This window comes from Rhinoderma darwinii, chromosome 3, assembly GCF_050947455.1.
Source record: "Rhinoderma darwinii isolate aRhiDar2 chromosome 3, aRhiDar2.hap1, whole genome shotgun sequence".
Lineage (NCBI taxonomy): Eukaryota > Metazoa > Chordata > Amphibia > Anura > Rhinodermatidae > Rhinoderma > Rhinoderma darwinii.
The window spans coordinates 25881728-25895945 of NC_134689.1; the positions used below are offsets into that span (position 1 = coordinate 25881728).

Consider the following 14218-nt stretch of genomic DNA (forward strand, 5'->3'; position numbering starts at 1 on the left):
AAGAGTTAGCTGACCTATGGGACCATGTGTCCTGACCTCCGTCAAAAATTGCTACTGTCAAAATTGCTCCAGTGACTAGACCCTCATGTCCAGCCATTAATCTTCACTGCAGAAGGACAGGAGGTGGTGACTTGAAAAAGAACTCAGCAGCATGTCTAAACTGGAGCGTACGATAACTGTCTGCTTCCCCTCTTCCAGTGCCAGGGGGCATATTAAATACTTACACACCCCTTTGGCAATAAACTTGTAAACCTTCACTAGGAAGCCTCTTGCCAAAACATTACAAATCTGCAGATAAGTATAAAAGAAAATTCCCTTTAACTGTAAAGTAATTACATAGATAATTACCGTGAAAATCTCTCTGTGGTGCCCAGTCATGTGCAGTTGTATGAGGCAATCGTAACGGAACAAAACACAACTCACAGGGTCCTGTTCAGAGTAATACAACACTCTATCAACGGGTAATACACGGGAGAGCAGAGGAGGGACCGTTCTGGAGCAAAGTAGACTTCCAGCTGTGTCAGAGAGCAGTTATTAAAATCAAATGTCCTGTAGCCTTTGATATATTTGAAGCAAACAGTCATGCGTGAGTTGTAACAATTTGCTTACCATACATAGATTTTATGTGCACAGATGGTTCATATGGTGGAACCTGCACGTGAGGGCGAAGTTCAGAAATTAACCATGACCAAATGACCATGTGAAAACACTATCTGTAGAGATGTCTATACCTGCATAAAATATGTATAGAAGGAGAGCACTAGTCCAGAAATGTAATGTGTGAACCGTCAATGTCCCTATAGGATTGGTATTGACCACACCAGGGTCTAGATTTGATGGTAACCTCCCATTCTTCACTGTAAAGTTTTCCTGGCTATATGCCTAGCTTACTACCCCCTGAGTAGCCCATGTAGGCTACAGCTGATGAGAAGACAGGAGTTAAATACAAGGTACCAAATTGAAGGTAGTATTATATTTGGATAGATGGGACAGAGTAGGCCGAATGTATTCAGGTTGTTAGAAAAAGGAATGGTTAGACCGGTAAAGGTCAAGGCAGGTAGGCCAAATAACGGGTAGCCATCAGGAGAATCAATTGGAAAAGCACCTTTTGCAATGATCTGTAAACAAAGGATCCCAATAGCTGAAGGTCTGGAGCACTTTATTGAATAAAGTTAAACTTCATGATGTCAATGAACCCTCAGTCAACTTTTTGTACTGTTGTTTAGTCCATTCAACTGAGAATACAGCAGAAGAGGAGGCAGTAGGACAGAAATGAGACGGACATGGTAAGTGACCAAAAATGTGGACTGCCTCATAGTTTATAAAGACTCTGCTGTAACCCCATTGAACTCCTTCCGATATCCCAATCATAGCAGAACAAACTCCAATACCAAAAATATACGTCACATTATGAAAATTCACATATGGAGACCAATGTCCTTCTTAGTTTTCTCCACTGAGTTAATGATTCATACAGTAAAACCTCAAGTCCATATATGTATTAGCTAGTCACCGACTTTCTTCACTACTTACTGCCTACAACTGTATATCTCATATGTGATCATATTGTATGAATTATACAATTATTTGTTTCAGTGAAACCCATTGAACTGTCATAGTTTCAGTTTTTCTCACCAGCTGCAGTATAGCATGTAGAACTTATGGCATTTCAGTTATGTTGTCTTATTCCCTTCCTTATGCACACATCTAAAACTGACCTTGACTGCCAAAGTGTAATTCCATAAGCAACACCCAGTTACTGTTGTTAGTTTATTTATTTATAAGCCATTAGAGAGATGGCGGTCTAAAACCCTTTCTAGATAATGTTTCATAGTCAGGACAAAGACCCTCGAGCTTTCATCCAATGGCAAGAAAGGGTTTGGATTCCAATCATGGTCAATGGAAGATACAGGAAACAGTCCTGAGGTGAATTAATCTGTAATGGGCAATTCCCTACCAAATTGGTTTTAATATAACTCAAACGCCACCACAGTTTAATAGTCCTGCAGGCCACAAAAAGAAAACTTCACTGGGCACCATTTTCAAGCTACCATAGGGGTTGTCACTTTCCTTCATCCACACATGAGTGAATGGGAATGCAAACCTACCCCAGGAGACTTTCGCAGACTAACAGATCTTTAAATTGGCCACTTTTCTAAATTGAATCATAGCCAGAGTCAGGTTATAGGTCGCACATAGATCACGTGCCCTGGAGCCTCCACCACCTTGAAGACCTAAGTGATAACTAAAACCCACCCTCATCGATGGTCTTGAATGGTCCTAACGAGCCTAGAACTAGGGGCCTCTCATGCATTTGGCTCTCCCTTTCGAAGTCTAATGAAGTCGCAGGTTTGTCTATCTTCATAACTCCCCTGAGACTTCAGTGGAGAGGGCCATGTGTATGTGTGATAATCTCTCCTATATGTGTCTGAGATAGGGGGTCAGGTCCCAGAGCGTATGTGGGCCTCGATCAAGCTTAATTAGGCCCTGTATAAGATTTTATCACCCTTAAACCAAGGCTGCATATTATAATGTGGGGATGTTTTTGAGTATGGAAGTTTTTGTATTTTGTTGACCAGAAGCCAATAAAGATTATGGCTTATGTGTCTGCTACGTCTGTGAATGTCTATGTCACTTTTATGTCAAAAAAGGTTTGGTGGCTCCCAAAACATTGGATGTGGTTTACTGGCACTAAGATGAGGGGATAATCTTTTGAAGGTCTGACTATGACCACCTTGTTGGCCATAAATACTTATAGTTGTCAAACTGTTACTGCTTCCTCAAATCCATGGTTCCTTTAAAGCCTGATGACTACTGAGATCTCTATTCTGATGTCCACCACACACAATGTTAGCCACTATGTCAAAATCAACATATGCACTATAATATGATCAGTATGAAATATATGGAACTGTCTCAAGTTGACTATACGAAAGTAATTATTTGGTGGTAGATGACGTGCTCTTGTCTTCACTTTAGATAAAGATATGCTTCTAGTTAGAGCTTAGAAGATGTATTATATTTCTTTTAGGTATATATAGAAATATTTTCTTCGATATTTTTTTCTTTAACAAGACATCACCAACACTATGGTGAGAAATGTAAAATTGGCAGAGATTGGTGATATGCTTTCAGCGGTTTCTGCACACACATGCCATTTCAGTAACATGTGTACGCCAGGTGCTGGGAACATCTTGGAGAGAACTTTGTGAAAAAAAAAAAGTTTACATTATCTTTTACTCATTTTGAAGCAAGAAGCTAACAAATGCAATCTTCATGTGTGTATCTGTACAATACTGTCTGGAATTAAGACATCAAACAAACTTGTCATGTTACATTAAAACAAACCCATCACCTGGGTATTGATGTACCAACTAGTAACCAGTACACGTGCTTAGCATAGAATGGTCCCACCATGATATGTTTTGCTTGGGTTTAACCATTTAATTACAAATATAGTAAATGGTCGGGGTGACTAACCTGGCAAATTTTCTGGCTAGGACATGACAAGTCCTTCATAGTTTACTCTTTACTTTTAGGTGGACTTATTCCAAACGTATCCGTCTCTATTGCCTGGCAGATGTCAATTCAATTTCTCCATCTCAGATTTGAAACAATAATTTTTAGATGTAGAATTTCTTTAAAGGAATTGTCCTGTAGGACCGGGCTAGGAGCTTTTAACCACTAGCAAAATTCTGATGGTAGTAATAGCGATGGACTGTTACTTCCCTCCAGTGGTAATATGGGTGAAGGCGGTAGTCTAAGACTGTGTTGACATTTGTAAGTAGATGTCCAAGAGAATGAAGCAGGTGAGTACAGCTGATGACATAATTTACCAGTATCTCCCTGCCAACTCCATTCTGAATTAGAGGGAAGGAAGGAAGAGCAACAGAGACTAATTGAGTATTTTTTACCATCATCATGTAACCCACCCTTGAAAGTAGAAATATTATACGTTATATGCACTACATTACTGAAGAGGGGTTATTGATAAAGGGATTTGTTCTGATTGCCATATTTAGAGTTGGGAAAAACTTTTCACCTAAATTGAGAAAAATTGGCTCCAGTCTTATAGAGATTATTTTGCCCTAATCTGAATCAAGATTGTAGGAAAGTACTCTAGGTTGAATTAGATGGACTTATTTTTCTTTTTACCCTTACTATACTAGTATGTTACTATGGGAGAATACCATCTAATGTAGTAATTATTGGCCCACGCAATTTGCTAAAACGCACTGTGTGCCAATAATTTATTAGAGATTAAATTTACAATTAAGGATATCTGCATTTCGGAGGTCCGAGAAGTACCCCACAAGTGTGTACTAGGATGTGGAATGTAATTGTGTTTTTCTAAGAACTGGACATTTTCAATTTCCAATAAAATACAGAGAAATAAAACTTCTAGGGTCATGACTTGGAGGTGACCTATCTTCCAGCAGTTGGATGTTTGTATCTATGAACTTTACTGTACATATACAAGTTTTTCATTTTAGTTAGTAAAATGTAAGATTAGCATGCTTAGAAAATGAAAGGCTCTAAAAGAAGAACAATAGACTTCTGTTACAAATATCCGGCATCGCTTTGTCACCTAAGTGCAGTTAATACTAAAAAAAACTCCCTTTTCCCCATAGACAATTAGTAAAACAGGGCTCAAACGTTCCTTATACAGTACTTGATCTTAGGCGGATGTTTATATATTATTCGGAATGATTTCATATAATATCTGATTGATTCTAAATCCTTATAAAACAATATAGCATTGGGGAGAAGCTCAAGAGAATACATATGTTAGGCTAGTGATTAAACTTACAGATCCTCCTTGAGTGTTGTACAGGTGACACCACCTTGGTGTTCGGCACAATTTTCCACTGAAGGTCGTTTTCATCTGTCTTGGTAGGAACAGGATCCAATTTCATGGAAGCCTTAACTGGCTTGGTTTCTTCAATATTTCCATCTTTAGTAAAACCATTTGGAGGCTCATTTGGTTCTTCTTCAACTATTGCCCAAACAGCTGTTGTAACCTCTATGAATTGGTCTTTTTGTTTTGGCTCCACATCACTATTATTTTCCACCTCCGGGAAGTCATCTGAGGTAGCATTCCAAGATTCCTGCCCAACACCTGCATTCTGATCCATAAATCCATAGGGAAGTCCATGAGCAACTATGGACCCACCTAATGTGCTCTGTGAGACTGTAGTGGACTTCAACATCATGGCTTCTTCCTACGATATGCCTTTCGGTGCTTAGTAGATTTACAAAAGTAGGATCCTAAATAGACCCTTCCACATGATCTGCAAAGCTTAATTGCAAATGGTCAATGGGTCACCTTCCTGTTTGATAAAATGAAATAGTTGCGTATTATAGTATTTCTTCAGTAACTAGGCACCTCACTGATGAGCTGGTCCATATATTTGTAGATTTACTTCATTTTTTCCACTGAAAAGGATACTGAAAAAAATTTCATATAGCAGTTTCCAAATTTAATTGGAAAGTTGGGCGGATAAGGTGAAACCTAACCGGCAGTCCTCCTGAGGAAACGATGACTTAAAAACAAACCTAAAAAGGTTTGCCACTAATGGACAGTTGTTCCTGTAGCTCCAGTACTGCTTGGCATGCTTGCTCTTTCCTCTTGGATTTTCACAGTTTTTCCTTTCCTGTGTCCTAAAATAAAACAAAAACAGATTGTTAAAAAAATAATAATTGAAACAATTTGAAGCACAATTGTATAAATTTAAGTGTAATGGAGGTTTTTTTTCCCAGGAAGCCTGTAAAGTGTTTTTATACCTTTTCAGTAACATGTAATATATATAAAAAATAATTTAAAGTCTACCTTAAAATAAAAACTTTTGAAACTACTTAGGGGTCATGTCATGGAGAATGTCATTGTAGGGGTTGTCTCATTGAGCATGTGGACTCAAGTCATTAATATATTAAATGGACAGCCATTCATCTGACTGACGACGGCTTTCCCAGGCAAAGTAAGCTGTATGCCAGGGGTCCCAGGAAACGGACCCTTAGCTCATCGCCATGGTGGCGCCAAACTTGAAGGGGTTGTCTGAGTCCAGACAATCCCTTTAATTATGGTATCCCATCTAAGTAGTTAGACTGAGTGTAGACCATGGATGGGATTTCCATTAGGCATATGAGGCTTGTGGATAGGAGTAGCCCTGTGGGAAAGGGTACCTGGTTCTCAAAGTCATGGCCTGATTAATAGTTTGAGTTATAACATTAGTCTCCTATGAAACCTTATATACATATGATGATTATAGAAGAATAATTTTTTCTTGTTATACTATCCTCCATTTTCACGAAGTACAGTAAAAAATTGTGTAGTACCGTGTTAGCCAGAGACAATATGAAATGTTAAATACTTTTGTGTCAAAAAAGACAAAAGTATAATAGGTATGATACCTTTATTGGCTAACCATAAAAGTTCTATATGCGGCTTTCAGAGCACAGAGGCCCCTTCTTCAGGCAGCATATAGAACTTTTATGGTTAGCCAATAAAGGTATCATACCTATTATACTTTTGTCTTTTTTGACACAAAAGTATTTAACATTTCATTCTTGTTATACTGAACTTGGTCATCTTAGGTATCCATAGAGTACTGGCCATTTCTTTGTCACATTTTCACTGGCTGACAAAAGAGCATTTTGTGCTTATCGCAAAGTACAGTAAAATGATCGAGACAGACATGACAAATTTAAATGCTGAGGAGTCATTTTTTCAAATCGAATTTTTCTATAACAAGATTACATTTTTGGAAAAAATATCAGGAAAAACATTTTGAGATAGCATTGTAGGGGGTCTGTGAGCTGGTATCACCACTGATACCAAAAATGAGTTACTATGGTGTCGCATAATGCACTCCAACCCATTGTGTGGGCCAATTGTCAGGCAAACGAGCGGTCACGATAATTTCCCTGTGTAAACAGGGCAGCGATCAGCCGATGAATGAGCAAACGTTCATTCAACAGCTGATTGGATCGTTTTAAATACTAAAAATAATATCTCTGTGTAAACAGGGAGTTGCGCTGCCGACATGATAATAATGTATGGGGACGAGCGACCGTAGTAACGAGCGCTCGTCCCCATAGTAACTAGCTCCTGTCTCATTGATCGGTGCTCCTTTACACGGCCCACGTCAGGCCGTGTAAGAGGACCTCAAGGGTATGTTCACACGATTATCAAAAAACGTCTGAAAATACGGAGCTGTTTTCAAGTGGAAACAGCTCCTGATTTTCGGAAGTTTTTTAATCAAAATCGCGATTTTTGCAGCATTTTTAACGGCCGTTTTTGGAGCTGTTTTTCTATAGAGTCTATGGAAAACGGCTCCAAAAACGACTGAAGAAGTGACATGCACTTTTTTCATGGGGTTTTTTTTTTTACGCGGCTGTTTTCCAAAATAGCCACGTAAAAAAATGGCCGAAAATAAGGCTCTAGATGAGAAAATCCATTGATATAAATAGTGCCCTATACAGAGTTATTGAAATCAATGCCTGTGCTAAACCACCACAGTGTCAGAGATAACAAAGATCTCCCATGGGCTTCTTAGCACCAATGACCCTTTGTTCCTAACATTGATTGTGTTTTCTGCTCACGGACACCAACTAATGTTAAATACTATACGGTTTGTATTGACTTTTGTAAATCACCTTTAAAGTTAGATATTTTTTAATTCTAATTTTGACCACGGTCAGTGCATGAGAATATTGAAGGACGGGACATTAGATGACTGTCAATTGTACTTGTGCAAACGCTGCTCATGTGTTGCGGGATTTCCCCATTTAATTCATGGGAGGTAAATCCCGCTACAAATAGCAGATGTTGCTTTTTTGCGGCGGAACCGCAGCAATTCCACCACAAAAAACGCAACATAGAAATAAAAAAAATCTTATACTTACCCAGAAGTCTGTGTTTCTTTGTCCACGCTGGCCTCCGGGGTTGACGATATATCCAATGTGACTGCTACAGCCAATCACAAGCTGCAGCGGTCACATGGGATAAAACATTATCCTAGGAGGCCGGGCTGCAGGACGGCAGAGAGACGTGTCGCCATAGCTACGTAAGTATCAAACTTTTATTTTATTTTCATGTGCAGTTTTCTGCAGCGGACATTCCGGCCGGAAAACTGCACCACAATTTGCTGAGGTTTATTGGACGGAATTCCCTGCGGCACACGCTTTTACACAGCGTATCCACCCTGTGTGAACATAGCCTTAAAGAAAATTTTTACTTTCCCTATACAAAAAGAGAAAATAAAAATTCTACTAACACCCAGCATACCATGCTACAAAGCTAGCAAACTAGAAAGAATTGATGCCTTCAGACATGGAGGCTTTGAAGCCCAATTTTTTTCTGCAGACTGCACGTTCGCAACAGCAAAATCATGGAAATATTAGCACGAAGAATGGAAAATGTTTGATATGGATTAAAATGCAATAATTTTGAAGAACAATTCCTCTCTGACCACTTTCATGCCTCAATCTGTAGATTTTTTTTCTCTGGCGTCTTATTAAATTGGAAAAGCTTTGATGCTCCTCAATTTACCATTTACTGATTAGAGTTGTTTGAAATCAGATTGCCTTATGCTGTTTGTATGAACAAGAATCCAATTTAGAACAAGGAGCCTTCAAAGCAAAGCAGTCTCCAAATTCTCTATGATGGATGAGCGGAAAATTGGCTATAGGTACATCAGATTCTTTTGAAATGCTTATTTTCAATGGTTGGGGGGAGATGAAATAATAGAGACATTACAGACTCCACATATAAGGCTCATTACATAAAAAAATGTTCTGCACACTTTTTGAAAACTTTTTTTCTTTACGAAACATATGGAACATATTTCGGAGGTATCCCATAGTTGTCTATGGGCTAAATATATGCCAGATGTGTGCCTTTTGGGGTTTGATGAGGTATAGTGTAGGCCTTTACGCTACTATTTACGCTAAAAAAAGTAATGCAAGTCAATGATGGGACGTGTTCAGACAGTGGTCAAATTTGAACCCCTTTCTACCATGTTTTTTTCTGAATTTTACAAAAAATAGGAGTGAACTCTACTGTCAATAACATATGTGTTTTATCTCTGACTTCCAAAAACATTCTATGCTGTTAGTGGTTGTCTTGAATTTAAACAACCCACTCTTTTCCGTAATCTGGGTCTAATATTGCTGCTCAGCACCATTCACTTGAATTGGGTTGAGCTGCAGTACCAGACATTTCCCATGAACTAGAGTGGCGCTGTTTCTGAAAAACAAAGCAGACTGTTTTTTCCAATCCTGGATAACCCCTTTTGGGAAAAGGATCCTTACAAAATTTTACAAATGATACCTGGGCCCACCACTAACTTCTTCTGGTGTCATCTGCTGTATTGGGTGATGATGTCATAAGGTATAGGATCTTTATACACTATTAAAATTTCTAGTGCACTGGTCCTCAATTTGTGGCTCTCCAGCTGTTGCAAAACTACAACACCCAGCATGAACATGCTGGGAGTGGTAGTTCTACTACTGGAATGCCCCGATTTGGAGACTACTGGTATAGTATTATAGTACATGATATGTCGCGGCTCATTGCTGTTCTATTATGTGTCAATGGGCTCTGTGAATCCAAATGACAGCCTGTTTTTCAAACCCTATTGGTGCATCACTGCTGAACAGATATGTCCTAATTTCTCTTTATGTTGGACTTTTACACAAAGAATTTTTTTTTTCATGACTTGTAATTTTTTTGCATTATTAGTATGATACAAAAATTCCAAATCTATTCAGTAAGGTTATTTTCTCCTTTTATTGCTTTCTGTAACACTAACCTCCCTTACACACAATCCATGTGTTACTTAGTCAACACTGGAAGAGAAGCAGAAATGTAAATTTAGTTTAAAAAAAATTAATAAATAAATAAACATTTCAAAAACAATCATGCAATGGGCTTCAATATTGACATACAAAAAGTTAGCCATCTGGCTTCAGTTTACAATAACACATGTGGCCAGATGAGGCTGGCGGAGGGGAAAGCTCGGGACGAGAACGGTTCTATCAATTGGAAAAATGTGACTTCTGTTCAATAAACTCTGATGGTTTTTCACTTTTTTTAGACTTTACATAAATAGCGAACATGACCTTGATTTTCTATGAAATTCTGTTAGTTTACATAGAGAAAAGTAATATTTATAAACAGCCATTATTTTCTTCAAGCGGGCAGTATATAGACTATGGGATGATGCATATGGGTGATGTCAGACTAAGGCTTTGTTCACATCTGCGTTGGGGTCCCATTCTGACGTTCCGTCGGAGCTTTCCGTCAGAACGGGACCCTGAGCAGACACAAACTAACACTGACGGAAACCAGAGGTTTCCGTTTCCATCACCATTGATTTCAATGGTGACGGATCCGATGCCCGTGGTTTCAGTTTGTCTCTTTTGTGCACCGGATCCGTCGTTTTGCCGGAAGCAATTGCGTAGTCGACTATGCTATTGCTTCCGGCAAAACGGTGTTAGTTTGTGTCTGCTCAGGGTCCCGTTCTGACGGAAAGCTCCGAAGGAACTTCAGAATGGGACCCCAACGCAGATGTGAACAGAGCCTAAATTTGCCACCTTTTCCGCCCAAAAGTACCGACCAGGTTCAGTTTTATTTTTATATATGTATGTATTGTGAGGTACTTTTTGCCGAGATTTTGCACAACTTGCGACATAGAACGTCACTAAATTGGTATGTGTAAATACACTCCAACATGCCTATAAAAGTGGGTTTGGTTTTTGGAACATGACTTTACACTGAGTGTAAATTAACAATAAGGGCATGGCCAGACGTGGCGTATTTCTGCCGACACTGTCCACATCAATGCCGCCCATAATCTGCGTTGCAGATTCTGTTGCGGCTTTGCCTAAAATGTGCAGTAAATTCATGCGGATTAGCCGTTGCGTATTCAGGTGAAGAGTACTTCCTGCTGTCTCTTAAAACATTTCATCTCAGTCTGGCTCTAGACCTCGAAACACATAGGTCCAGCCAGAATGAAGAAATATCCTGTTTGTAAAACCAATACGCAACGCAACACACATAACATCTGCGGATTTCATTGCGGAATTTTGAAACTCCATTGAAGTCAATGGAGAAATTCCGCAATAAGTCCGCAACAAGTCCACTACACGTCCGCAACAGCCAGTGCATGCTGCGGACACCAAATTCCGCACTATGGTTTGCAGCGGAGTTTTCTGCCACGTGTACATGAACCTCACTAAAAAGGTGTGGAAACCAATGGAGAAAATGTCCGCTGCGGATTTCCGAAGCGGACTGGCCGCAGCGGAATTCCAGAGCAATTCTGCCACGTCTGACCATGCCCTAAGGGTATGTTCAAACGCTGTGTTTTCATGCGTATTTCGGGGAAGAAACGGTAGCTGAACGCCTGCAAATATCTTCCCATTGAATTCAATGGGAAAAACTGCGTTTCGTTCAGACGGAGTGCTTTATTTTATGCCGCTGGTTTAAAAAACGGTGCTTAAAAAAAACGCCCTGTAAAAAGAAGGAGCATGTCACTTCTTGAGCCATTTTTGAGCTGTTTTTCATTGTGTCAATAGAAAAACAGCTCCAAAAACTGCTCCAAAAAACGCCTGAAAAAAATATGTTTTCAGCTTCAAAAACAGCTGAAAATCAGAGGCGTTTTTGACTCAGGGTGTGAACATACCCTAAGGTCCGTGAGCCTCAGACAGACCACGAGTTGTAACTCAGACAGTATCTTCCTCCGCCTCCGACCCCCACTCTCGGGGCTGCGCCAGCAGGTGGTGTTCTTGTCTCCTGCTGCATAATTGTCACTGGCTCTCTGCGTCCTTGCCCGCTGCAATCTGCTGCCAGGGCCAATCTCACACTTGGCCTAGTCCTGACATTTTAGGGCTGGGGTGCTGGAAAAGGAAGGGGATTTAATCCTCATAGGACGTAATCCAACTTCACACACAGTATCTTATTATACAAAAATACTATTGCTATTTTTTTTTAAACTTTTACCAGCTTCCAAGTGTAAACTGGTGACAACCCTAAGTCGGACCAGTGTTTTTGAACACTACTATTTTATACTAAGAAATATCAGCCATAAGTTGTTCTCCATGAATTATTTGAAGAGATAAAGTATTTATGAGTGATAGGGACAGGAAATGTTTTAATAAATACCCATAAAGGGGTTGTCTTCGTAGGATAACACTTGTCCATATGCTCTATAATGACATAATGACATCATGAGCGGGGTGTTCTGGTCTTGATTCCCATCTTTCAGCGAGGAGAGCCATTTAAATGGGTGCTAAACAGAGGTGCATCATAAAGCTTCTGGGCCGTAAAGCAAAATCTGTGTCAGGGCCCGCTACCTTTCTCATGCCATTTATAATATTGAAGTTTTTTTTATGTGGCAGAGGAGAATTTGGACCATCTACTTATGGGGCAGAGGTGAATTTTGGTACCTGTACATCCCCTATAGCTATACTCCTGGTGCCAAGAAATAAGAATAACAGCTGGGGGTTTCATCTGCTGGATTGGTCTCGATCACCTGATTGCCGGCAGGTCCTAATTTGGAGAGGATCTGATAGTTTGTTAATAAAAAGCTACTTATTTATATGGAAATATGCAACACTAGGGGATTCCGCTAAACCTTGAATACCCATGACTTTTTAGGCGGACAAGCCCGCAGTGGTAGAGATTCCTTAGGGTCCTTGGTGCTCAATTTATGGAGATCTCCAATGAGAATGGAACGGACCTGGCCATTCACCAAGTGCTAGTGCCCATTTTTGGCATTAATAAGGGTCCCAGGTCATTGTGATAAGACGGTCTTAAGTGAAATTACCTTTTACAGTAGCTGCTTAAGGCTAAAGTTGGGATTGGGAGTGCTGCACATTTTCTCCACTGCTCATTCTTCCCTCATCATATGTGCCTTGTTTTAAGAGACGGCAATAGGGGGGATAAAAAATGTATATCTGACACAACCGGTTACATTTTGATGGTATCTTTGCTGCCTCCCACTTTTGGCAATTATGCGTTTGTACATGACATTATTAAACTGGTTGTCCACTATGGACAACTCCTTTTAATTAAAGGGGTTGCTTCCTTTTGACAAACCTCTATTGTTAGAAAGGTGGGCCAAAAAATAAGCTGATCACAAGGTGTAAAATTCCCTTGCAGCACCACCACAGGGGAAATGTAGTATTACATATTGCCGTCAATGATCTAAACACAGATAAAATGGATCCTCTTAGAGATGCGCATATTGTAGCCACTCTATGCACCAACTAATTGATGGAAGTCTTGAACGATGGATCCCTTCTATTGCCTCAGAACTTTCTAAACTAGACAACCCTTTTTAACAGCTCCCCTTTTACTTGGTTGATCACAGGGGGCCCCACTGATGGGAACCATCCGCAGTCTGCAAGGATGAGGCAATGGCATTTTATCATTGCCTACAGGGGAAAATAAATATTATTTGGCACTCTCTGAATTAATTGGGTGTCTGTGTAATGCACGGATACCAGGGGTCCTCCAGAGTTGGGGTCAGTTCACACTGAGTTTTTTTACACTGATTTTGACTCAGATTCTGCATCGCAATTAGCACCAAAAAATTGCCAAAATCGCCTCCCATTGTTTTTAATGGTAGGCAGAGGCGTTTTTTCCCCCCGGGTGGCTTTAGGCTGTTTGAAGGAGAAAAAAAGTGGCATGCCCTCTCCAAAGCTTAGTCCACACAGAGGAATTTGCAGGCAGAAAAAATCTGTCTCAAAGTTCCTTAAGGAATTTTGAGGTAGATTTGGACCTGCCTGCACTTTCTTGGCGCGGATTTTGCAGCGGTTTTCGCTCATGGCCATTTAGGACCGCGGGCAAAAAACGATTTCAATGGGAGGTCAGAGGCAGAACCGCACCAAGAAAGAAACCACCTCCGCCACTCATTGAAATCAATGGGAGGCGGTTTTTGGTGCTGACTCCGCGCCAAAATCAGAGGCAAAAATACTCAGTGTGAACTGACCCCCAACTCTGGAGGACCCCTGGTATCCATGCATTACACAGACACCAAATTAGCTTGAATGGCTGCAGGTGAAAAATGCCATGAAAATATGCAGAAAAATACCTACAGGCAGTTCAAAATCTGCCTCAAATTTCCTGAAGGACTGTGTGTGAACAGGGCCTAAGAGCTGATTTTTGCAGTGGTTCTCTGATATGGCTAATGGAGGGGATCCGAATTGGAAAAGT

General features: G+C 40.1%; 1 protein-coding gene across 1 annotated transcript in view; it reads right to left on the reverse strand.

Moving 5' to 3' along the window:
• Window positions 1-14218, reverse strand: part of SYNPO (synaptopodin) — a 91759-nt gene that overhangs the window by 46964 nt on the left and 30577 nt on the right. The window contains exon 2 of the mRNA XM_075856159.1: window positions 4811-5661. Within this exon, the coding sequence (XP_075712274.1) occupies window positions 4811-5213 (403 nt within the window). The 5' untranslated portion in view covers window positions 5214-5661. The remainder of the gene's footprint in view (window positions 1-4810; window positions 5662-14218) is intronic.